The sequence below is a fragment of the Nuphar pumila genome, chromosome 2, assembly GCF_984573655.1.
Source record: "Nuphar pumila chromosome 2, dmNupPumi1.hap1.1, whole genome shotgun sequence".
Classification (NCBI taxonomy): Eukaryota; Viridiplantae; Streptophyta; class Magnoliopsida; order Nymphaeales; family Nymphaeaceae; genus Nuphar; species Nuphar pumila.
Genome location: NC_143250.1, coordinates 25,343,798 through 25,370,468, shown reverse-complemented (window position 1 = coordinate 25,370,468; position 26,671 = coordinate 25,343,798). Strand labels below are relative to the sequence as shown.

General features: G+C 40.6%; 1 protein-coding gene across 1 annotated transcript in view; it reads left to right on the top strand.

Moving 5' to 3' along the window:
• Positions 1-26,671, top strand: part of TPP2 (tripeptidyl peptidase ii) — a 194,840-nt gene that overhangs the window by 77,382 nt on the left and 90,787 nt on the right. The window contains exons 20-23 of the mRNA XM_089995478.1: positions 5,886-6,014; positions 6,141-6,241; positions 6,405-6,522; positions 20,978-21,057. Of these exons, the coding sequence (XP_089851604.1) occupies positions 5,886-6,014; positions 6,141-6,241; positions 6,405-6,522; positions 20,978-21,057 (428 nt within the window). The remainder of the gene's footprint in view (positions 1-5,885; positions 6,015-6,140; positions 6,242-6,404; positions 6,523-20,977; positions 21,058-26,671) is intronic.

Here is a 26,671-nt window from a genome sequence, read left to right as displayed (position 1 = left end):
TGTTAGCTTGCTAAGACTGTCGCTTTTGCAGCTCGTATGACGGATCGCGCTCGCGCTCCGCAGCCCGAGCCGTCAATCGTTTACACCCGCATACGCCATTAAGCTCGCAACTCCCCAATGTAAGGAAAGATTGCACGAAGGACTTGGACAATTGAATTGAGTTTAATTAACTAAAAAGGATAATTAAATAAATCTATATGCATATATATATATTTATACGAGTACACATTTAACTCAAGGATGCGGTTTTGCGATCTTTGTCCTTTACTTTCTATCATGTCTTTCCTTTGCCATTGTGCTTTGCGCCCAGGCTCTTGCTTTTGCGAATGTTTTGTTACTGCCTTGCCATTGCAGATGACACTCAAGTTTTCGTTCAATGCATGTGCTATAAGGGCATCCTCATGGAGGATGCAAAAGGGCATTTACCACTCTCCCTCTTGCGACAAGAGTTGAGTCCGCAACTTAGCGATACATCCTTGCCTAAGGAGAGGGATGCCTAGCAGGGATTCTGGCTTTTCGAGTGAGCAGTCCTGCAATGTAGACTTGAAAATTTAGGGAGCTGCGCAAAAGCATCAAAGACTGCCTAAACCAAAATATTTGGAAGGATGTGATTGACTGGTTTTGTTCGTCTATTCGACATATCTCGGGTAACCTCGAATTGGGGCTTAAGCAAGCTTCTTAGTGGGGGTTCTGTTGAGAAACCCATATTCCATCTATCGAAACTGGTATCGAGTCATGTGAGGCATGTAGATACCACGATAGCAGATGAGATGCTAGAAAATCGCATGCCAAATGTGGCACAGTGCTAAATGTATAATGCTGTAAATATATAAAAATGGGATCACCTTCACAGGTAAGATGCTTATTAGGTCAAAAGACCAGAGCATATAGAATGAGTCGTCAGTTAATTTACCCCTGACGTACTCATTCGCCCTTGTATTTCTGTCAAAGGAGAGGATGGATCAGTACAAAACTCCAATGGACAGGTTGTTAACAACCACCCCACAGGCAAAGATTCAGCTTCCCCAATCATTGGAGTTAGGAGAAGAGACTACCTGACATTATCCTAGTTGGTAGATCGTATGGACTTCTGCAGAAGTTGGATGCATCCGTTGCCAAGTACCTGCCTTTGGGGAATCCTCTCTCAGCTAAAGTCGTCGCCTTAGGAGCGGACTCAACTAACTATTCGGGTTATTGAAAATACATAGAATAACAGACACCCAAACTAGTCTCAGTTGTTTCTACGTTTTGTCTGCGCGTACCTGCCGACCAGTAATATCGAAACATAAAGTCTGTTCACACTGGTTGATGGGTCATGAGACTTGCTTGTTGCGGGGTAGTTCACAACTTACGATCAAATGAATCATCATGCTGCATTTTGACAGTTGCACTGCTTACCTGTTTAACTGCATATCTGCTTTAAACTGCTTAACATACTGAATTAAATGCTCTTAATTCAGTTTTCTGTAGTCTCTCTTGTGCATCTACTAGTTTTTCGCGAAACTAACAATTCTATTGGTACATGTGATGATTAGATACACCACGGGCGATGGCGCGATGACTTCATGATTTCCTCTTCCTGCTCTTAGCTCGCGTCCTGAACATTTTGGGTTTTGTAACGGATTTTCCCTTGGATATCCAAATTTTGTACTAATTGAGGAACTTCTTAAATGAAAGTGGCTTTTCCAAGTGTTTTGCAAGTAACATGAATTGTGCGTTTTGGTTCTTTTAGCTAACGTGCCCAAAGTTGTCAGCTTGCTTTTCTGAATTTAACAAAAGAATAGTCTTCCGCTTATTTCATAAACAAACTCTGAAGGAAAGAGATTTTTTCTAGTCTCTTGCCTGTTTCCTGAAAGGTTCGCAAGTTTTAAATTTTGGGGCATTACAACGAGGCTTGTCAAGATTATGTCTTGGCTCATTAGTAGTATTGATATAAGAAGTGTTCTATTTTTGCTAAGATCGAACATGCAAACAATGTATGAGACTATCTAAAGAGAATGTATTCTCTTAAAGACATTAAACATGTGTGCAATTTGCAAGACAAGATATGAAATATGACTCAAGGAGACAAGAGTATTAAAGAATACTATAATGCATTGTCCGAACTATGAGAAAAGTTGGCTCTTCTTGAACAAAAGTGGCATTGTCCCGAAGATATAGAACTTCGCCAAAATCATATAAACGCGGAACACTTTTACCAATTCATTAATGGTTTGAGATCGGATTTTGAATTCACCAAATCTGCTCTTCATCGAGAGAAAGTTTCCTTAATAGAAGACACTATAGAAGAATTAAGTATGTAAGAAAATAGGCTTGAAAAGTGAATCTCTAAGAGTGATGATGACTCGGTTCTAGATGTATCTAGACCAAAAAACTATGTTCGTACCTACAAACCACCACACTATGGAAGGCCAAATGATGAACATTATGGAAAGCAAGACAAAGAGTATGAGAGAAAGAAAGTTATTTGCTACTATTGTCATAAACCAAGACATGTGAAAACATATTGTCCTAAGTTAAAGAAACCTCATGAGAAAATGTTGCCTATGTTGGACCTCCAAAGGAGTTAAGTAATGTAAAAATCATACATGATCCATCTGTTGAAAACATGTCCTTGACACAACTAATGGAGGCTCTCCAACCTCTACTCAAAGGAGCATCATCATCAATTGGAGCTGTGGTTTTTTTCTTCGGCTTTTTTTATCTCGGTAAATCTCTTGAGCTTTTTGACTCAGGTGCCTCTTTTCATATGACACCAACTGGTGATTTGTTATCCGGATGTCATAACTCAAAGTGATCAAATGTGTTTACTGTCAATAGAACATCTCTTGAGATAAAAAGAATAGAAAACCTGCTCAAACCACCAAACTCACCCTTAAGCTGGTAAGATCTTAGGGTGAAAATCTGCTCAAACTACCGATGTGAAGTTCGCCAAAGGTCTCTGGCGGATACACTGGATGGAACCTGGAACAATACCTCATGCGAAAGTGTAGCTGTAATGAACGTCTCTGCCATCATGCTTTCTCCATGTAACATATAGAGGATTTGGAATGATGGTTTTTTCAGCTGGCTGGCCTTCCATTGTAACCTGTAATTCGCTGAATTCCACATGCATGGGTAGTGTCCCATCAAGATGCCCCATCAGGTCTAGACTACTCATGAATGAAACAATCTGTTTCTTCCAAGTTATGAAGTTGGAAGAATCCACCTTGTCAGTCACAAGTTGGTTCAGGAAGGAGGAATTCAAGGTAGGGTTGGATGACATCATATCAATAAGGAGTGCAAACACCAACATCTAAGAGATAAAAACAGAGTTTTTTGAAAGGTCAGAAGAGAAGAAATGGAGGACAGAAGTATATATATATATATATATATATATATATATATATATATATATATATATATATATATATATATATATATATATATATATATATATATATATATATATATATATATAAAGGGAACAAGAAGCAACCAGGATATAGGGATAAACAAAGAAAAACAGAGGGATAAATACTACAGAACACAGGAAAAATATAGCAGATCTGCAATGGACAGCAAGGCTGATGTCAACAGAGGCTTTTTTTTTAATTGGTGGGTCAGATCAGAGACACAAAGTGAGAATCTGAACCCCAACTGCTTCTTCCTTTTCCTTTTTTTTTTGCCGATCCCAATGAGTTGTTTTTTAACAATCCCAAAGAACAGTATCAGATTTGCTGTGAATAAAGAAAGCAACTAAACAATAAAAATAAATTAAAAGCATGGAATAGAATGAAGAAAGAAAAGAAAATAATAAGACTTGGATTTCAAAAGGAAGTAGAAAAGAGGAATCAAGAAAGCTAGTTTTTTTTTTTTGAGAAAAAGATATAGAAGAAAAGGGAATAGAATATAATCTATCTGATGAGAGACAAGATGAGCAGTCTTCGAGATGACAGGGTCTTATCCTCGCCCCTCCTCTGATACCATAACAATATTTGATAAGATGCATGCATTGGGATTCCTGCAGCAAGCAGTCAAGGAAGAATACAATATGGCAGCAGCATAGGAGACACCACAAGAATTAGGGTGGATGTCCCATATAAGTTCTTTATATATATTTTCACATGTACAAGAATACCCTTAGCAAGTGTACAATAGTACATAACAAGACTCTTCTAACTTGAATGACAAATATACCCTTAATTACAGACATAAATACAATTGGAATACAATGGATCATGGATCTCAGATAATGGGTATTCTTAACAAACACCCTCAGCCTCACAATCCAAAAATACTTAGAAAATCCACCAAAATTTCAAAGCAGCACCGATGATGGAGAATATAGATTCAAAAGATTTCTAAAATCAAGGGCTACTGAAATCCCAACTCAGATTACCCAAACCTGATCATCCAAATTTCTGTGCTGATGTCATCCTCGATTCCTGAGATAGCAGCAGAACTCGAACAATGGAGTCCTTGCCCCTCCTGAGATAACTCTCAATCCTCTCTTGTGTCCCAAAATGGCTATAATACCACATTATGGCAAAGAGAGAAGATATACCCAAGAGAAGATGAAAGAGGCAATGCAAAGAGAGAACTTCATTAGCTTTCAAAGAATGAGAGATACAACATATATGGGGACGTCCCCTTTGGCTACACTAAAGACAAAAATGGTTGACCATAACCTTTAAAGCTATGTTACAAAAACACCCTGCAAGAATAAACGTATATACAGGTAGAAGAGGGTGTGACATGATCTCATAAAATGGGCATTACATTCCTTAACAGCTCTTACCCGAAAAGATGGGTAAAATCATGTGTATTATATCACTATTCTAGTTGATCTAGTTTGGGTCATCTATCAATACTTTCTACTTGATTTGGTGCATCATATTCATTATCCTTTCATTCAAGGGGGCGCTGTAGCCAAAATGTAGTTAGAAGGGTTGAGTTTGATGATCTAATATGAAGCAAGAACTAGCAGGAAAGGTAATGAATAATCGAACCCCACATGGAGTGAAGAAAAGCAATGTAGTATTGTTTTCAGTGTCAATATTTAAATTGAAGCCCTCAAACAGATATAATCCTGGTCAGTAAAAGAAAAATAAATAAATAAAAAAGAAAAACTCACAGGTGTCATCTTACCAGATGTAAGGGTTGATTTGTGTTAAGCTAGTCTTCTCTTTCACTTTCCTTATTGCTTCACCATCATGTTTAGATGTAATGTTTGAAGATATGGGTGAACAGAAACATAGAAGGGATTTAGCTTCTGACTCTGAAGGAAGAACAGGTTGGAAATTTCAGGTGAATCTTTACAAGAAAATAATTGAGAAGTTAATTGTGATTATACATTTAGAAGAAAGTATCTTGTGCACCAAATGAATGAACTATGGTACTATACTAACTTTGTGCAGGTATAAAGGAATGGGTTTATGTCTCTGGTGAACCTATTCTATTGATGGTTTCTTATCATGATGCCAAAAACTTTCATAGTTGAAGAATTACTATGTATTTGGAGATGATATTAAACACCTAATCCATCTCTTGTATCAACTTTCATACTCAAACAAAGATAAAGAGAGTGATGCACCTTTCAGGTTGTATATTCACAGATTTTCCATAATAACTTAATATTATCATTCTTATCTTCCTGTTTCCAAAAACCGTGGGTGTTATCCTGTGTAAGTTTGCAATGTATGGATGTAGGGTTTGTGCTAGAAATATTGTCGATAGCCATCCTGGTTATACATTTTCTTTAAGCTTAGAATCTGCAGTGGACTTTCTTTCTAGCATTTCTTTTCTCGTTTTGACTTGTCCATTTATAGAAATCTATTGTGCATTCATTTCTTAACAACTGACCATCATGTGTTGTATCTTGGTGAAAATGAAATTTTGTTAAGATGGAATTTCACGGGATAAAAGTTGGTGAAGAAGCTGTGGTTCTTGATGGCAGTGATGCAGCTATCAGGGTTGAGGCTAGAGCTCTATTGTCATCTGAAAAACTTGCTCCAGCTGCTTTCTTGAAAAAGGCAATTTACTTTTGTGATCGAACTGTTCCTTAGTTCCTGGAATTTATTTTCAGTTTATGTTTGAGGAAAAATTGCAATATAATTATCATAAAATTTTTCTTTATCTTATGAAAATTTCCTCCTCAGGTGAGGACTCCCTACCGTCCAACTGAATGCAGTGTTTGCCCACTTTCTGCAAAGCGTGACTTATTGCCTTCTGGAAAACAGATCCTATCACTTACTCTTATGTGAGTTCCTGCTTCTCAGTTTCCTTTTTCTTTTTCCATTTTCCTTTCAGTTTCAATGCCGTCATCCATTTTGTCAGGATATTTGATCTCTTGTTTTATGCTTCATCCCTCTTTTGCTTGGTCTAACTCTAGCTAATTTTTTGTTCCCGATGGCCTGCCACAGTTACAAGTTTAAATTGGAAGATACTGCTGAAATAACGCCAAGAGTGCCATTTCTCAACAATCGTATCTATGATAACAAGTTTGAATCTCAATTCTATATGATTTCAGACTCAAATAAGGTAATATTTCTACTACATGAAGTTATGACATGATGCCATTTATGTTTGCTGGCTTGAGGTTGGCATGACATTTTAGTGCTTGTGGCTGACCTTATGAAATAGAAGTCCAATTTTTTGAGTCTCTTGACTGTTCATAAAGCCTACTGTTTGATGCTGATGTTCTTGGTTTTCTTTGTCCAAATCATTGACATTTTTGTTCAAATTCATAAGTTGTGACATGGGTGTTCATGTTTATTTTTGTTTATTGATGCCTAAGAGCAAGCATTTCAGTTGCATGGCATGCTTGTTGTCATTGACGCTCATGTCTTCTAATGCTTATACTTGTGCACATATATTATGGACTAGGTTAAAGAGTTGGCCATGCTGTCCATTACGAGTACAGGAATATGCCAGTGACTAAACCAAATGCGAGTTTCTATACTTAAATTATTGTGTGATCAAAATTAAGGTAGCAAATTTATAAAGAAAGAAAAGTTAGTTGCATTAATTGGAGATGACACTTCTAGATTATGTTACTCGTTTCATTCAAAACTGGTAATTGAGAATATGGAGAAATATGAAGTGGTTCCATCGATTAGCTTACTGTTATTGAGTAGCTAAACTGAAGACCAGAGGGCATTGTTCATCTCAATTCTATCTCTCTATTCAACATTTTATACTCATCCATCACTATAATGGAAGAAGCTGCAAAAGTGTGACTTTGATAGATGGTGTTCTTTAAGTCGGTATTTAAAAACTCACTATTGACTCCATCACTCGGCTTAGTCAACCGGGAGAGCCATTCACTAGGTCAACCCAGTGAACGGCCAGGAATTTACACAAGGCTCATCTGTCACAAGTATGTATATATGTGTGTTTGTGTTTGTGTGTGCATGTGTCTATTGAAGATAATTTTGTATATGACAAACTCTGTCTATATTTACGTATAATATATTTGTCTACTGTATACTTGTATAATGGTGCATAATATGTGTTTTTGTGTGTGTAAAATTTGTCATGACCAGGCTGAGTCCCGGGTCAATTCCTTAGCAAACATTAAGTTATGCATGAGGTTTAGTCTAAGGAATCCACGAAGGAGTTCGTCTGAATGGGAAACTCCTTTATTTAATCAAATAAGTCAAGAAAGTTCAAAATTCCAAAATACAACTCTATTTATCCCATGCACATCAAAACCCGGGCCACCAAGTCATAAAACGTCGAGTCCTCCATCCAGCCAATCCCTCTCCTCACTGAGCCTCGATGCCTATAAAACATTTTTTTAGAAAACAGGTAAAAACCGAAGTCCTCATACAAATTCCTCTAAAAATCCAACAATAAAGAAAATAACATAAATTAAATCATGCACAATTTAAGAGGAAATCACATGCAATAATTTATCAGAACTAACTTACCATTCAAGTAGTTCAAACAAGCATTCAACAATATATCTAGGAATGCATGAAACTAATGTTGAATAGTAAATGATGCATGAATCAATGCACATGCATGAATAACGTAAGTTATTTATCAAAGTTGCTTTTGCATGCATGTCCCTATTAAATGCACACAAATTTAATTTTCACTTTTTCTTACAACTCGCAGATACTCAAAACGGGTAAAGTTCTCGAGGTTCAAGGTAGTTCACAATTATAGCTTAATACAAAATTTGTATTTTAGTTATTGGATTTCACACTTGTTCCCCGACCGATATCAGGAATCTTCACAATCCATCAAAACATTAGGAATCCTCATCTAATGTCAGGACATCAATGAAAATCCACAACCATTAATGCCACTTTCTTTGTATACCAATAACTACGACTGAGTCAACAACAATAGCTCCTGGGAAAGTGGCTGAAAGCTCCCTAAAATAGTGGTCGGGAATATGAACCTCACATCGGGTTCTTGGGAACAACAATTGCACACAGAGTTTTATTATCTTCACGGTCTCCCACGATTGTCATCCAAGACTCCCACACTATCAAAGGGATATCAAGGAAGAACATTATTACACGGTTTAGTCTCTTTTACCATCTTAATAAATTAGAAGTTTTTTACACAAGAACAATTATCCAAATCAGCATGCAACAAAAAATCCAGTCCCTTGCCCTATCAATTCTACAATGTAATTAATTTTGGAAAAACCAATATTTTCAAAAATCATTTTGCAATGCATAAACAGTTTCAGTAACACATGCTCCCGGCCTACATAGACCCAACACTGATTCATACACAACCATCAATCAATCTCATAATTAATTCATGTCATTGCAAAATTTCAGTGAATATAAATCATACACAGACATAAAAATTTATGTTCGTAATGCACACTCATCAATGCATATTTTTGGCAAATGAATGAATGCAATCTTACTAAATCTACCACATTAGCAAAAAAACCATCTTTTAAAATCGACCAATTTCAGTATCTATTTATCTCAAATTTAGATGAATATACAATACCGATCAGATTCCACAATTTCAATATAAATCATATTTTCAAATTCAGTGATTGCATCCTCAATGCACAATCATACCAGAAAGACGACTGCAACGATATACATGACAGTAATAGGTATAAACCAGGGTTACCGGAAGCGCGCTTCCCCGAAGCGTGCTTCGGAAGCGCGAAACGTCGCGCTTCCGAAGCGTGGGGGGAAGCATCCCCTTTTTTGGGAAGCGCGTTTCCCTTTAATAGGGGACGCGTTTCCCTTTAATGGGGGACGCGCTTCCCTTTAATGGGAAGCGCGCTTCCCATCACGCTTCCCCCACGCTTCCCCCTCGCTTCTCCTGTTTTTTTCAAAGTTTTTGTATTTTTTATTTTTTATTTTTATTTTTTTCGCTTCCCCCTCGCTTCCGAGACGCTTCCTAGGTCACTTCCGAGACGCTTCCTAGGTCACTTCCGAGACGCTTCCTAGGTCGCTTCCGAGACACTTCCCGAATCGGTCCTTAGTGGTCCCACGCTTCCCCGCTTCCTAAAATTTTGAAAGTGCCTTGCTTCCCGCTCTCGCTTCCCGTATCGCTTCCCGCTCCCGCTTCCTCAACTGGCAACCATGGTATAAACAACACTATGTTTGATCGGTTGCACTTATAAACACTATTATGTATATAAAAATAACCATATGCATGAACCACATGTAATGCACAACAGTGTGTGATCAGCGCATGTATAACTGCTGCATGTGCAAACCACAATAGGTAATGAAGCAGCATGTTGCTGTCATTGCATACGCGTGGACAACAACATGCTAACATGTTTGCTGTCATGACACGTGCGAACAGCCATACGCGTGTGCAATTACATGTATAAACAACACTTATATGATCAGGTACAAGTGTAAACAACCATATGCGTGTGCTGTTACATGTATAAACAATACTTGTATGATCAGGTACAAGTGTAAACAACCATATGCATGTGCTGTTACATGTATAAACAACACTTGTATTTTATACAGGTGTAAACATCCATATGCATGTGCTGTTACATGTATAAAAAACACTTGTATGATCAAGTACAAGTGTAAACAGCCATATGTGTGTGTTGTTACATGTATAAACAACACTTGTATGTTCAACAACATGTTGACAGCATGTTGCTGTCATAACCCACGTGTGAATAACTATATGCGTGTGCAATAACATTTATAAACAACACTTGCATAATTAGGTACATGAGCAAACTGTGAAGAATCCTTGCAAACAATCAAGTTTTCCAATAACCTGATACTTCAAATACTCAAGATACAAAATAATGCACAATGTTTATAAGCTTTACACCACAAAAGAAGTGCAATAAATGCACAGTGTTTATAAGCTTTACACAAAAAAAAAAGTGCAATAAATGCACAATGTTTATAAGCTTAAGAAGACAACTCCTTACAGTAATACATGAAATAAATATATATATTATATATATATATAAGTAGATGGATACATGTACATATATATATATATATGCATTTTCTTTTATATATATAAAATATATATAGAAAATACATTATCTTATGAATTACAATTTAACACCCACCCTCAAACTTAGGGCAAGATGACCGAAAGTTTGCCAAGGAGGAAATTGAACCGCGCAGCACAAAGCATTGGTGAAGAAATCTGCCAATTGATATTATGAAGTTACATATGGAAGATCTATAACTCCTTTCAGATATGCTTTCCGAACATAGTGACAGTCCATCTCAATGTGTTTAGTCCGCTCATGAAAAGTATGATTTTTTGGCAATGTATATTGCGCCCCGCGAATCGAACCGGCGATTACCTACGCTCGTAGACGACCTCTTTCTCGCAATACTTCGAGGTAGGGGAAATTGCACAAGGACTTAAATAACTGAAGCTAGCTTAAATAATTAAAGGCCGAAAGAACAAAAATATATATTTATATACGTATAAGTATGCTTTTAGCTCAAGGACGTGGTTTCGCGATCCTTGTCCTTTATTTACGCATTTTCCTGCTTTTTGTCTTTAATTTGCCGTCGCGCTTTGCGCCCATGCTTTTGTTTTCGCATTTCCTACTTTCTGTCTTTAATTTACTGCCGCGCTTTGCGCCCAGGCTTTTACTTCCGTATTTCCTACTTTCTGTCTTTAATTTTCCGTCGCGCTTTGCGCCTTGGCTTTTACTTTCGTATTTCCTGCTTTCTGTCTTTAGCTCAAGGACGCGGTTTCGCGATCCTTGTCCTTTGCTTTCGTATTACTTGTTCTATGCTTGCCGTCGCGCTTTGTGCCCAGGCTTTTGCTTTCGCATTTGCTGCTTTCTGTCTTTAAAATTTGCAACCTCGATGGATGAAAGGAGTCCTTTTGTATCAAACATACGGTTTTGCAAATAATGTTGGTTTTGAAGCATTGCAGTGGGTCATCCTGAATCAAGCATTCAGAAGTAGTTTTTTCTACTCTGTTTAGTATTTTTGGCGCAACTCGAGTTTTTCCAAAAACTGGGACTCGAGCAAGCTTGTGAGCGTAATTTTCTCATGCAGAATCCGCATTTACCGTTTATCGTTATCAGTGTCAAAATTGGTGTTGCATGTTGACACTACGATAACGAATGTGAGATTCGAGAAAATCACATGCCATAAGTTGGCATATGATATTGGTCATTTCAAAAGTTTAGAATGATGACATTATGTCTTTACAAATTATGTTATTGAGGCTCCTATTGAGGACCTAGAACCCTTCCTCGTAACGTGCTCATAGACATGCATGGCATGCGAGTAATACGACAGATGTTGAGACAGTCATTCGACCTCGACCAGTGCTATAAGCACATTGGTAAACCACATTACACATTGATTGATTATCGCCTTCACAGGTAAGATGCTCGATTGGGTCAAAAGGCTAGAGCATGCAGAATGGGTCGTTGGTTAAGTAACCCCTGACACACTCATTCGTTTTCTTGTTGTCTGTCAAGGGAGAGGACGGATTGGTACACACACTTCGATGGACAGGTTGTTAACAACCATTCTACGAGCAAAGACTCGGTGTCCCCAGTCATCGGAGTTAGGGGATGAGACTACCAGATATTATCCTAGGTGGTAGATCTTTTGGACTTCTGCAGCAGTAGGATGCATCCGTAGCCACGAACGCCTTTGGGGAATCCTCTCTCGGCTAACGGCCGTCCCCTTAGGGACGAACTCAACTAGTTATTCGAGTTATTCAAAATACATAGAATAATAAGACGCCCGAACTAGTCTCAGTTGTTTCTACGAGTCGCATCTGCGCGTACCCGCAGACCAGTTAATGATGGAACATAAAGTAACTTGTGCACTCCACTTGATGAATCGTAGAATTGTGTTTTATGCTCAGTGATCTGAATTCATTATTAAATGCTTTGTTACATAATGCAACATGTGCTAGTTAGACTTTTACTTATGCTAATAAACTTCTCATGTTAGTTCAGTAACTGCTTAGTTACTCATCACACATAGTTAATTATTTATGCTTCTTTCAGACATTTCTGTCTACTTGTGCACCTACTAGTTTTTTCACGAAACTAACCCATTTTATGGGTACAGGTGATGATTAGGTGTTTAGCAGGCGATGGCGCGATTGCGAGATGTCTTCAGGATCCACTGTTACCACTCGCAGCTCTTGTTCTGATCGTTTTGGGGTTTTTGTTACGGCTTAAGGAAATCCAAATTTTGTACAACTTAAAAACTATCTATAATACGAATGTTTTCATGTAACGACCCCAACTCATCCACTCGAAAATGCGGATTTTTTTTTTTTGAAAATATTCCCAGAGACCTGGGGCCTTTACAGTTCCACTCACCGTTGGATAACCACACACCACGATAGAGCTTACACTTATCTTCCAAACCAACATCAAATCATTATTCATTTATTGAAAAACTGATAAACATGTCTAGAGACACTTGCATAATGAATTACTGAAAGTGCAACATCAATTAATAGAACCAAAAAGGAAAACAAAAGTAAAGCCATGATGTCCCTCTAAGATGTATCCAGCAAGTGCGTAACACCCGTGACTTGCCCAGACACCAGTCGCTTCAATGAGTTCCCGCTCCTGTGAAAAACCATAAAAAGGAGGGGTCAAAAATCCAAAGGATTCTGCGTACAGATCTCTCTAATAAAAATAAATGAGCATAAAGAACACAAGTACAATTTTATGCAATTCTCCTTGAGGAAAAGCAATTATTACATCTACTCAATCCAACTTAAGCATTCATGCAACATCATTTAAGTATGCATAAACTTTAATCAATAACAGGTATTCACTTTGAGTAAGCAGGGTATTCTACATACATTAAAGAGTAACCATCACCCATCAACAACATATATCAGGGAAAAGAAACAGACCATGCCTGATCTAATGCATAGCAAAATTATGCATGATATATGTGTAATGTATGAACACCTTATTTTCTTTTATTTAAGTTCATGTTTCCATATGCATGCCCTATTAAATGCATACAATATTAAGTTCCTCTTTTTAATTCCATCGCCCGCGGATACACCAAACGGGTAAAATCCCCGAGGTAAATTTAGGTTCCTAGGGTAGCTTAGCACATGATTTATATTTTATTACTGGGTTCCCACTTAGCTCTCGACCGAATCACCTTCGGAACATTAGACCTCCACATCTAATGTCGGGGACACAAGGGACACCCCACGCCCACAAGTGCCACTTCCTTGGTACCATAACCTCACAGCTGTGACTAACACACCACTCCCGGGTAAAGTGGCGGATTCTCCCTAAAACCGTGGCCAGGAGAAGAACCTCAATATCGGGTTCAGGGGCAACAACGCACACGGAGTTTTTGTATCCTCACAGTCTCCCCAAGACCGGATAGCTAAGATTCTCATACTCCAGATGAGATATCTCACAATGTATATTACACTGTTCTTGTTTCAGTATATTTTTATTAAAGTCGATTCTTTAAGTTTACAACCCCATATGCAAAAGTAAAGTGAAAACCCGCATCCTCCCTTGCGGGAACCCTTTCGGGACTCCAGCCCGTGAGGACAATGGGAACAGTGTAGTAGTGTGCCCTACCAACTGGTGTGGTTTGAGTGATGCTATTAAACATATAGGAAAAACAACCAAGTTCACGGCTCTACCGGCCGTGATGACCCATTAGGCCATCCATGCATCACAACAAAAGCAAAAGTAGTGTTTTATTTATAACACTAGGCCAATGTGTCAAAAACATGCAACCATAAACCCAATTATAAGCATGTCATTTTTACATTCTCACTACGAGTACTACCTCCATCACATATGGGTATCCATCAAAACGTATCTCCAGCAAGTATGTGCACGTGAATAAACCCCGCAATTTTTCACACTTATGTTAAATGAGACATCCATAGTCTAGTAGAAGCATGATTATACAGTTTACATGTATACTCATAACTTTGCTCATTTCCATCAAAATGTGCATCTATTAAAACTCACACTCCTCCTGTCGAACAGAACAATATATCACTGAAGGAGGGAGGCAGAAATTAAATATATATTATATATATATTTTTATAACACATCCAGCCCAGCCGACAAGGTCGGCTGGGTCTGACAGCATATGCACAGGCCCGGTGTGGGCTTGTGTATGCTGTCAAGACCTAAACAGCATAGGGGAAAACCCGCCTTTTTTTGAAATTCTGTATTTATTTTATTATATATATATATATATATATATATATATATATATATATATTTTCTCTGGCATCCGACAACCCCTATCGTATGCCTACACACACGACACGCCCAAGTGAGAAAAACTGCATTCAATGATACTCTGCTTCCTACACCCTTATGGCTACCAGGCTCTTTATCAGCCGTAGGACATTCAACAGTTGATTTGACTACATGCCACAACTATCCCAATTTAAAAGAAAGCCATAGGGTCTGATTTTATCCCAACCCTGCACTAGACATGTGAATCTTGCTTCCACATAATGGACCTCTCACATGCCCTTTTCCAAGTAAAACAGAAGGGTTCAATGCTCCTACTTACAGGGATTAACATAACATGTAGTATTTTAACTAGCTTGGTGGAACGAAAATATCCATGTTACATGGTCCAAATCTAGCAGATAAAAAAAATATAGATCAATCTAATCTTCCAGACTGAGCGAGCAAAATTTAGAGTGAGCAAATTTCATACCAAATCCGGTTTTCAGTTTGTACGCATAAAAATCACAAATCATTATTATCCATCTCTTCCCTGACAGCCGTTGACAACAAAGCATAAAACTACAGCCTTCTCAAAACAATAGAATATGCAAGATCAAAACACAGATCAAGTAATCTATATTATGCATACCAGTCAGCCAACTTAGATCATTACCGTATATATATATATATATACAACTACGCAGGATGATAAAATAACACGCCCCTTCTTAGAATTGGCAGTACAGAACTACGAATCACAAACTCATACCAATTGAACTGGTCTATAAAAAAAAACTGAATGTAGTCGAACCAACAAGGATTTTGGCGACCTTAGATTTCAGCAATCACAAGCCGGCTCATCCATAACATACTGTCCAGCACTCTCCAATGGGGTGAGCAGAGGATAAAGGAATTGGGGTTCAAAAATCCAATATATGCAAAAGAAAAGCCCTCTTTACGATAACCAGTAACCCCACCGAACCAAGGTTCTGCACAGACTTAGTCCACTCAACAGTACAATCGACCCTACTCCCCTGGGTTTAATAAACCACCGAACCCTTTTTTCTATTTCCATCCAAAGAAAAAGAGCACAAAATCGAACCGAGGTTCGATTGCTCATTTATTTCCATGAGAGGGGACCCGTACCTCTTATGGTGGTTTCCGGTGGCCTGAGACGAACGTCGCAGAGGGGTGCAGACTGGTGACACTCCTTCCAACTGCCGTGAAAGGAGATGCTCGAGGGGCCCTTGACGCCTGCGGATGGCCGGTACTAGGCTCCTTCCTCCGGCGTGCGCACACACAGCGAAAGAGAGAGAGAGAGAGAGAGACAGATGAACCAAACGGGGGAAAAGACTCGTTTGGGACCTCCTTTTGAAGAGGAAGGCCCATCAAAATCGGAGCCCCCTTCCCTCCAGTGGCTGCGTTTCCAGCCTCCGCCCTTTCCTTCCTGCGATTTCGGTTAGGGTTCTCTCTCAGAACCCTAACCCCCTTCCTTTTTTTTTTGTTCAGATATATCGGGCAACCCTTATCGGGTTGCCCCTTACTCTTATAAGCCCTGTTACACAGGGCTCGGCTCGGGTCCGGACCCGAGACCCGCAAGCCAAATCCCAATGATATGGATCCACAGTTGGATCCAAATGGATCCAACTGGGGATCCCCAGATTAACCTTATAATAAAAATTTATTTTATTATTTTTATTTCCTTCTTTTTTTTTTGTTGACACTATTTATAACTGCTTGCCCCTTTATGGGTCCTAGATCCGAAATGTGGATCTAGGCCCAAATTGCCTATTTTATTTTTTTGAAATATTTTGTAAGATAAACAAAAATTTAGTAGCAACATTTTTCGGTTTTTACATTTCATCTAGATATTTGCAAGTTATGCCTTTGTCTTTTTTCTCTTTTAGCTAACGTGCCCAAGATTGTCGACTTGCCCTCTTTGCTTTTAAAGAAATGCTGCCGCTGATTTGATAAATAAACTCTGAAAAGAAAAAGGATTTTCTAGCCTTTAAACCGTTTTCAAAAGGTTTACAAGTTCGAAATTTTGGGGCGTTACAGGTCAGGCAGAGGGGAGAGCGAGAGGGGGAAAGTCGGGGAGAGAGCGGGGGGTGGGGAGGTGGGGGGGAGGTCTCCTGTGCGTAAAAGGAGAACCTCCACTCCCGTGTTTAAATAGAACCAACGGGGGGGGGGGGTTGTTTGGGTCCACATCCATGTTGGGTCCGGTTCGGATCCAACTTGAATCCAAAGTAATTTGTTTTTTTAATTTCATGGGTTTTACATTTACACAACTGTTTGTATCCTTTCTTTGCATGAGATTCAGTTGGATAATGACCTTAGGTGTCTTCTACATAAATTTCTATAGTTGAAATAAAATTAAGATCCTTAATTAGGTAATATTCGGGGTTTTATTATAAGGTATTCTATCTAGAGCCCAGGAAAAATGGATCGGCAAAGTTGTTTGGTATGGTTTACAATTGTCATGACTGGAACACCCCAAAATCTAGGACTTGTAACTTTCTATGAAAAATTTGAAAGCTTTGAAATCGATCATTTTTCAGAGTTTAAAATAACAGTTCAGCGGAAAATGATGTTTGAAATAGCAAATCAACGGATCTTGGGTGCATTACAGTGCAAACTTTTCTTTACACAACGGATTTGAAACTTTGTACATCCATTGAAACCAAATAGATTAAAAAATGCAGTTTTAATAATTTAGATTTTATACAAAAGAGGAATTTTCAAGAAAACTCTTATGCAAAATTACAAGAATATCCTCAAGAGCGAAACATTAGGGAAAAAGCCTTCTCTTGGTACCATCACGTCATCATGCCATCGCTTGTCGTACCGACCTAATCATCATTTGTATCCATAAGATGGGTCAGTTTTATGAAAAACTGGTAGGTACACAAGTGTGAAAATATAGAACAAAGCTAGCATATGCATTTAATTCATATATGGTACACAATTCAACAAATAATGTGAACAAATCTAGCGTATGCATTTAATTCATACATGATCAGCAGTTTAAAATAAGCAGAAATGAGCGTGCTGATCTTGTTTCTGTATCGTTCCTATATTATCAGATGTCTCTGAAGAGTGAGCAAAATGAGCATAATGGGCAAAATTCAGAACCCACATTAATACCTGCGTTGTTCCTTTCGCTGTGTGCAAGTCAAAATAAGTAAAGTGAAGATGATAATTTTGTTTCGATATTAGTTGTCATGCGGCTACGCATAGGTGCGAAACGTAGAAACAACTGAGACTAATCCGGCGGTTTATTATGCCAAGTATTTTTTATACCTCTAATAGTTAGTTGAATCCGCTTCTAAGGGGACGGCCAGTGACCGAGAAAGAATTTCGCAAAGGCATTCGTAGCAAGGGATGCATCCAACTTCTGCAGAAGTCTATGGGATCTACCACCTAGGATAATTGTTGGTAGTCCCGTTCCCTAACTCCGATGACTGGGGACACCGAGTCATTTGTGCGAGGGATGGTTGTTAACAACCTGCCCATCAGAGTTTTTGTACAATCCCATCCTCTCCCTTGACGGAAAACAACTGGGCAAATGGGTGCGCCAGGTTTTATTTAACTGAAGACCCATTCTACATGATCTGTTCTTTCAAACTAGCTCGAGCATCTTGCCTGTGAAGGCGATCATCACCATTATGTGATTTCAACAATGTGCCATTTACACGCTTTTAGGTTACCACAAATTTCTCATCCAATCAAATTTCTCATCCAATCATCGTAGTACTAACATGTTGTGCCTGTCTAAAAGTACGATTACAATGAGAGGGGTATTGGTTTATCAAAGGAAACACCCACTCCATTGTTTCTTAAAAGAAACGATGCAACAATAATATTTAGTTTGAGAAGATCTAGTCTTTTAAAACACTTGTACATCTTTGTGCAATTTGCACGATACGAGATTGCCATAGATCTCTCATCCATTTATCACAGCATCAACATGTCGCGCATATCTTGGGATACTGTTTACGATAAACAAGGTATGGGTTTCTCAGCAGAACTCCGCCCCAACTCATGTCCATGCCCTCAATCGGGGTTATCCAGGTCATATTAGAATATTAATCCGAAGATGTAAAACATTTCTCCCAATGTGCTGACTTCGAAAAGCTTAGTTGCAATTTGGCAACCAATAAGCGTGCATACTTTGCTTTGCAAAACTACGTATTTTGGAAAGTTGGATTCTCGCAAGGAATCTCCTATTCTTAAAAACTTTAGCGCTCATGCGCAAACCTGTGTCTTTTGAAAAATAGCAAGGAAATGGGTAGGTTAGAATACGCACTTGCGTGTCCGACGAGGTTGTATTTATGTAATGATAATACATATTTTACAATGTAAGCCTATGCACATTACAGCGCGATGACAAAGTATAAAGCAAATAAGCGCATAAGCAATGCACGAGGTACGAAACCATACCTCGACTAAATAAACACATAAGCAGTGCACGAGGTATGAAACCATACCCCAGCTAAATAAATGTGTAAGCAGTGCACGAGGTACAAAACCGTACCTTAGCTAAATAAATGCGTAAGCAGAAGCCTGTGCACGTGATGTCGTAGCGACAAAGTAAATAACATAAATGAAAGACGACAAGGATCGCAAAACTGCAGCCTTGAATTAAATGCGTAAGCAGTAGCCTGTGCACTAAAGCGTGACGATAAAGTAAATGACATATAAGAAAATACAAGGATCGCAAAACTGCATCCTTGAGTTAAAAACGTATATATATGTATATATGTAATTATTGCAGTTTAAATGTTATATGCTTAATTTAGTTCTTCTATTGTCCTTTGCGCAACTTTTCACTACTTCGGAGAATGTCGGCTATGTTGACGTTTCCGGGCGTAGGTGACTAGTGACTCGAGCTTTGGTGCGCGCGTAGAGTCCGTTGCATCGATGGGGTGCATGTATTGCGTAAATGACAAGAAGCGTTACTTTAATCAAAATGAACTGTCAACCCGCGCGAGGGGCCAAATCTGAAAGAAAGGGCTGGGTTGCGCCCCTACCCGACAGTGGAAAAAGAAGGGGTAGGGGTTGCGCCCTTGCTCGACGGACTAACAGAGAGAGGGAGGGGGCACGCCCTTGCCCGCTGGCCAGTCAGAAGAAAGAGGGCAGGGGGCACGCCCCTGCCCGCTGGCTAGACCGAAGAAGGGGAAGAGGGCAGGGGCGCAGACCCTGCCCGCCGGCCCGACAGAAGAGGGAGGGGGCAGGAGCGCAGCCCTTGCCTGCCGGCTTGCCAGAAGAAGAGGAGGCAAGGGCCGTGCCCCTGCCCGCCGACCGGAAAGAGGAGGTGGCAGGGGCGTCAACCCAACTTGCCGGCCGGACAACCTAGGTGACGGTGCCCTCCTAGCCGCTGACCTGAGAGAAAGAGCGAGAGAGACAGGGAGCGGGGAGGGGGACGACGCCCCTCCCCTGCAACTCGAGAAGACAAAGAGAGAGAACAGGGAGGGAGCGACGCCCCTCCCTGCAAACTGAGACAGAGGGAGATTAGGGACTTGGGTATGGATCTAGATCCAACCCGGATCCATTTTTTTTAAAACCCCGATTTTGCAATGACATTTTGGGAAGTCATTTAAATTGCAAAAACAAAAAAATAAATAAAAAAGAAGTACAAAATGTCATGGTTTTATCATGATATTTTCATGAATATTGAGCTTTCTTCTAAAACTAAGTATTTTAACATCACTATAATTTAATATTATATAGTGACATTATTGTGACATTTGCCGAGAATTATTCTAAGCATATAAATGCTTGTTTGAGTAATGTCTTGCGGAATGCTAGATATGGACTCTGCTAGAGAGCCACAATGCAGTCTGCTGGTTGCACATCATGACTTGAAGCTGTTACACAATGGATACATAGGAAAAGGGATCACACATAATAACAAAAGAATGTATGTGAATGTACACCCTTATACTGACTATAGGTAAGGGGATATTCTCAGCTTCTGCATGCAACTTTGCAGCAGTTGAAGATGTCAGGAGGCCTGGTAAGCTGTACATGGACTTGCAACATTTAGTAGCTAATTCTATTAAACTGTTTAGTCTGGAAACCTTTCATATGATCTTTGTGATGCTTAAGTGTAATCAATGTGCTTCCATTCTTAGTCATGCTTATAGTTTCTATGTAAATCATGAAAAACTGGTATATTATACACATTTTCCATGCAAAAAGCTGTTAAATGTTTCCAAAATAGGAAATATCTTTTTTTGTACTTAAATGGATACAACTGTTCATAACTTTTATGTTTTATTCCTTCTTTCCTCTGAGATTTTGCAAGAGGGATGACTCCTTTCCTACTTTCAGCGCATATATGGAACAGGAGATGTTTATCCAAAATCTGTGAAGCTTCCCAAGGGGGATTACAGCCTGCGATTACATATAAGGTACTGCTGATATTGATATGGAAAATGTTTCACTGTTTTTGCTTTCTATCACGTAGATATTGTATGCTTTCTTATTTCTTTTCTATCACATGGATATTGTATGCTTTCTTAATGCTTTTAAATTGCCTAATCTGGACATACCTGAATGATTCTTTTTAAATAAAAAAAGATATAAAAAGACTGAAATTCTTTGTAATCGTTTGTCATTACATTATCTGGAATCATATAGGAACAACAGTGAATAGGTATGAATATGGCAAGAGAGTGGTTGAGAAACAACTATCCAAAACTAGAACTAGCTACTGTACTGGTTCTGGCCATCTTTTGATTTCTTTAATTTTATTTTGTTTGATTAACTCAAAGTTCCTTAAATACCTCTGCTTTTTTTTAAATATCATGGACAATTCCCATGGGTTGAGCTCCTTTTTCATGGATCAAAAGTATGCCAGGGATAACAGGCTGATGACTCCCAAGAGCTCTTATTGATGGAGTCGTTCGGCACCTCGATGTTGACTCATGACATCCTGGGGTTGAAGTAGGTCCCAAGGGTTCGGTTGTTTGCTGATTCAAGTGGTATGTGAGTTAGGTTTTGAACATCATGAGATAGTTCCTTTCCTATCTACTATTGATGTTAAAAGGGAGAACTGAGAGGAGCCAACCCTAATACGAGAGGACTGTGTTAGGCAACCCATGGTGTACCCGATGTTATGCCAATAGCAGCAACATGCAACTAAGTTGGGATGGAGGAACTGTTGTACCTTAAGTTGTAACCTCTGTTTAACGACTCCAACTCATACCCGAGAAAAATTGTGGATTTTTTTTTTAAACCATTGCAGAAATGTTCCTAGAGACCCGGGGCCTTTACAATTCCAACACAACTAGGAAACTCGACAAACCACAATGGATCTTACACCCATCGTCAAAACTATAACAAACCAACTTTATTAATTGAGAAATAATAGAGTCCAGCAACAAATGCAAGATTATTAGAGTGCATAATAATTAAATGAAAAGAAAAGAGTCACGTTATCCAAGAGAGTCTGTCAAGCAGTCGTGTAGTCCCTTCGTAGCTTCTCTCATGAGCAAGTCGCCTCACTAGACATCTGAGGCTGCGAAAAATACAAAAGTAGGGGTGTTAGAATTCAAGGAATAATGTGTATGAATCTCCTTAACGAACCAAATAAGCATAAAAAATACATATAATATTCAAGCAATAATTTAGAAGAATACTATTAGAACAAATCTATGAAGAAAGGTGTTTCTCTCAAGTACGTTAGTATAATTAAAGATATGTATGAAGGAGTAGTAACCAATGTCCGCACTTGTGGAGGGGTGACAACCAATTTTCCTATAACGGTTGGGTTACATCAAAAATCGTCCTTGGGTCCCAAATGATCCCGTTTTGAGAGACGAAATTCTCGTAGAGGCCCATAAATCCAAATATACGATTCACCCGGGAGGCACGAAGATGTTCAAAGACTTGCAACAATGATATTGGTGGAGCGGAATGAAGCGAGACGTGGCCGAATACATCTCTAAGTGTTTGACTTGCCAGCAGATTAAGATCGAGCATCAACGACCTGGCGGAGTGATGCAGCAAATGGAGATCCCACAATGGAAGTGGGAAGACATCACTATGGACTTTATCGTCGGTTTGCCAAGGACACGAAGAAAGAACGATGCGATTTGGGTGATCGTTGATCGACTCACCAAATCGGCTCATTTCCTTCCTATCCGTATTAGTCAGTCCTTAGACAGTTTGGTGGATCTCTACATTCGTGAGATTGTGAGGTTGCACGGTGTTCCGGTATCGATCATCTCCGATCGTGATCCGAGGCTTACCTCGAGGTTTTGGGGACAACTTCAAATCGCGTTGGGTACGAATTTAAAGTTCAGTACTGCTTTTCACCCTCAGACTGACGGACAGTCTGAACGCACAATTAAGACTTTGGAGGACATGCTGCGTGCGTGCATGATGGACTGGAAGGGAGAATGAGATTCTCATACCAGTCTGGCCGAATTCGCATACAATAACAGTTATCATGCTAGCATCGGGATGACCCCCTACGAGGCCTTGTATGGGAAGCCCTGTCGTTCACCTCTCTACTGGGATGAGGTTGGCGATCGAAGGTTGGAATCTCCTGTAGTGCTACAACACTACACTCAGCAGGTGCAAATGATACGAGAGCGACTCCGTACTACACAGAGTCGGCAGAAAAGTTACGCGGATCGTCGTCGTCGAGAGCTCACCTTCTCGATAGGAGATATGGTTTTTGTTAAGGTATCTCCCACAAAGAGCGTTTTTCGTTTTGGGAAAAAGGGAAAGCTAAGCCCTAGATTTGTCGGACCGTTCGAGATCCTGGAACGGATTGGTGAAGCAGCTTATCGTGTGGCTTTAGCTCCTCAGTACGCTCAGATCTATAACGTTTTTCACGTATCCATGCTTCGGAAATACGTTCATGACCCATCGCACATCATCCATTATGATGATGTAGACATTCAGAAGGATTTGTCTTTTGAGGAAAGACCAGTCGAGATCGTTGATCGTCGAGATCAAGTGCTTCGATCTAAGACAATATCTCTTGTAAAGGTCCGTTGGAAGCACCATGGAATAGAGGAATGTACTTGGGAGCCTGACTCTGCTATTAGGGAGAAATACCCTGACTTGTACCTTGATCGTTAAGTTCAATTTTAATTTCGAGGACGAAATTATTTTAAGGAGGGTTGGATGTAAAAACCAGTTTAAAAAAAAAAAAAAAAATTTCGGACCCGGGTCGGGTTCGGATCCAATCCGTGCCAGCCCCTCGAAAACCCTTTTTCGAGGGGACTGGCAGCCCACGGCAGGGGGGCCTCTCCGGCGACACAGGGGGCGGGCCCTGTGTGCGCCCCCTCCCTATTAAAAGACGAGAGGGGAGAGGGGAGGGCCTACGAGCCTCCCCCGACTCTCTCTCTCATCTCTCGTCTCTCTCCCCTCTGCTCTCTCTTCCCCCGACTCCATCTCCCTCTCCCTTTGCCGACGCAGGCCGACCCCCCCCCCCCCCCTTCACAGCGCCACCCTCTCCGGCGAGCTCCCTCCTTGGCAACCACTTCCCCGACGTCCTCCCTTCTCTCCGGCAGCCGCAGGTGAGCCCCCTCCCTCACTGTCTCCTCTCCTGTTACGGCAGGCAGGGGCCTGCTACTGCCCCCCCCCCTCCTTCTGTTCACCTTGCGGCAGGGGCCATCGGCCCCTGCCCCCTTTTTTTCCAGTCCCGCAGGGGCCAATGTCCCCTGCCCCCCCCCCCTTTTTCTACACGAACGACAGGGGCCATTGGCCCCTGCCGACTCTTAGATAGCCGCAGGGGGCCTTTGGCCCCTGCGCTCTCTCCCTTCTCTTCTGGCAGGGGCCTTTGGCCCCTGCCCTTCTCTTTTGGTAGGGGCCGATGGCCCCTACTCTTCTCCTTAAAAAGAGAAGCAGGAGCCACTTTGGCTCCTGCCTCCCTTCTTTTGGGAAAAGAAAACCCAGCACGGGCCATTTTGGCCCCTGCCCCTCTTTTAACCGACAAGGGCCAGAGGCCCTTGCCTCTTTTTCTGGCGAGCAAGGGCTCGGCAGGGGCCTTTGGCCCCTACACTCTCCCCCTATGCATTCCCTTGGTAGGGGCCTTCGGCCCCTGCCCCTTTCTTTTAAGAAGGCTGGGAGGAGCCGAAGGCTCCTGCCCCTCCTTTTATAAACCCAGCAAGGGCCTCGAAGGTCCTTGCCCCTCCTTTTGAAGACTTAGCCGGGGCCAAAGGCCCCTGCCCCTCTTACTATTATCACGGCAGGGGCCGATGGCCCCTGCCCTCCTTTAGATATCCGGCAGGGGCCGATGGCCCCTGCACCCATCTCCTTTTAGTGGCATGGGTCATTGGACCCTACCCCGTTCTCTTTCGTAACGGTAGGGGCCGATGACCCCTGCATTGAGTTGCGGAGAAACCGAGCTTTCTCCCTACCTATATTCATTTTATACATGCTAAACTACGTACTTTTGCAGTGTTACGCAACGGAGCCCGTTCGCGCCCCGCGAACTAAACCGACGATCACTTACGTTCGTAGACGGTTTCATTCTCGCAATACTCCAAGGTAGGAGAAGTTGCACAAGGACTTAAATAATTGAATCAAACTTAAATAATTGATAATCGAAAGGACTTAATGATATATTTATATACTTATATGTATATAAGTACACTTTTAAATCAAGGACGCGGTTTCGCGATCCTTGTCCTTTGCTTTCGCATTTCAGTTTGCCGTCGCGCTTTGCGCCCAGGCTTTTTACTTTCGTATTTACTGCTTATTGTCTTTTAATTCAAGGACGCGGTTTCGCGGTCCTTGTCCTTTGCTTACGCACTTTCTGTTTCTGTTGCCGTCGCGCTTTGCGCCCAGGCTTATTGCTTTCATAGTTACTATTTACTGTCTTTTAATTCAAGGACGCGGTTTCGCGATCCTTGTCCCTTGCTTTCGCAGTTCCTGTTTGCCGTCGCGCTTCGCGCCCAGGCACTTCCTTTTCGCATTATTATCTTTTGTTTCTTTTCCTTGCCATAGACTCAATGTATTCGAGAGGAATACCTATTCCTCTTTCCACCCGATATATTTTGGGAAAACCCTTGATCTGGGGCAAGACCAAGTTGTTGGGTGATAGGTTCCTTTGTGAAACCCATTTACCAAAACCAGTGTCGTGACTTACATAGCACCCAGACACTGCGTCATCGGATGTCAGATTCGAGAAAATCACATGCCTTATGTTGGCAAGATTGTGTGTGGTTTCGAAAGATTTGATATGTTAAAATAGTTTTTAAAAACATTATATCTTTGCGAAACACACTCCCGAGGCTCCTATAAAGGACCTGTATCCCTTTTCTCGTAAGCGTACTTCTAAAACATGCGAGACATGTTAGTACTACGACGATTGGATGAGAGAGTCTTATGACCTCGATTAATGCTTAGTGCAGGTTGTTGAAAACACATATAAGAGTGGGATCGCCTTCATAGGCAAGATGCTCGTTTCGGTCTAATGGACCAGAGCATGAAGAATGAGGCAACGGCTAAGAAACCCCGTCGCGCTCAATTCAACCTTGCTTCGTCAAGAGAGAGGACGAAGGGTACCAACTCCGATGGACAATCCATTTATGGCTTTCAAAAAAGGGCAAAAGACCCGTTTTTCCCCAGTCATCGGAGGTTAGGGGGAGGGATAGGGGCTACATAAGTTAGCCTAACACTTCTGCAGAAGTTGGATGCATCCCTATCAGGCCTTGGGGACTTACTCTCTCGACCATCGGTCGTCTCCATAGGAATAGGATTCAGTCAGACAACCGAGGTATATTAAAATACTTAACATAATGAACACTCGGCTTGGACTCGACTGTTTCGACTCACGTGCCATGTATGTACCCGCATGGTCGGTTATCAAGTAATAACTAAAATGAGCATGCACACCCTTTTCAGTTTGTTGTACTTAGCTTATTCCTCCAGTCTATCTGCTTAGTTCGCTCGTTACTACCTGCTGCATAAATTATCTATGCCTAATTTAGTTCTTTCTGTCTTTGTACTCTCCTGCTAGTTTTTCACAAAACTAACCCATCTCATGGGTACAGGTGACGATTA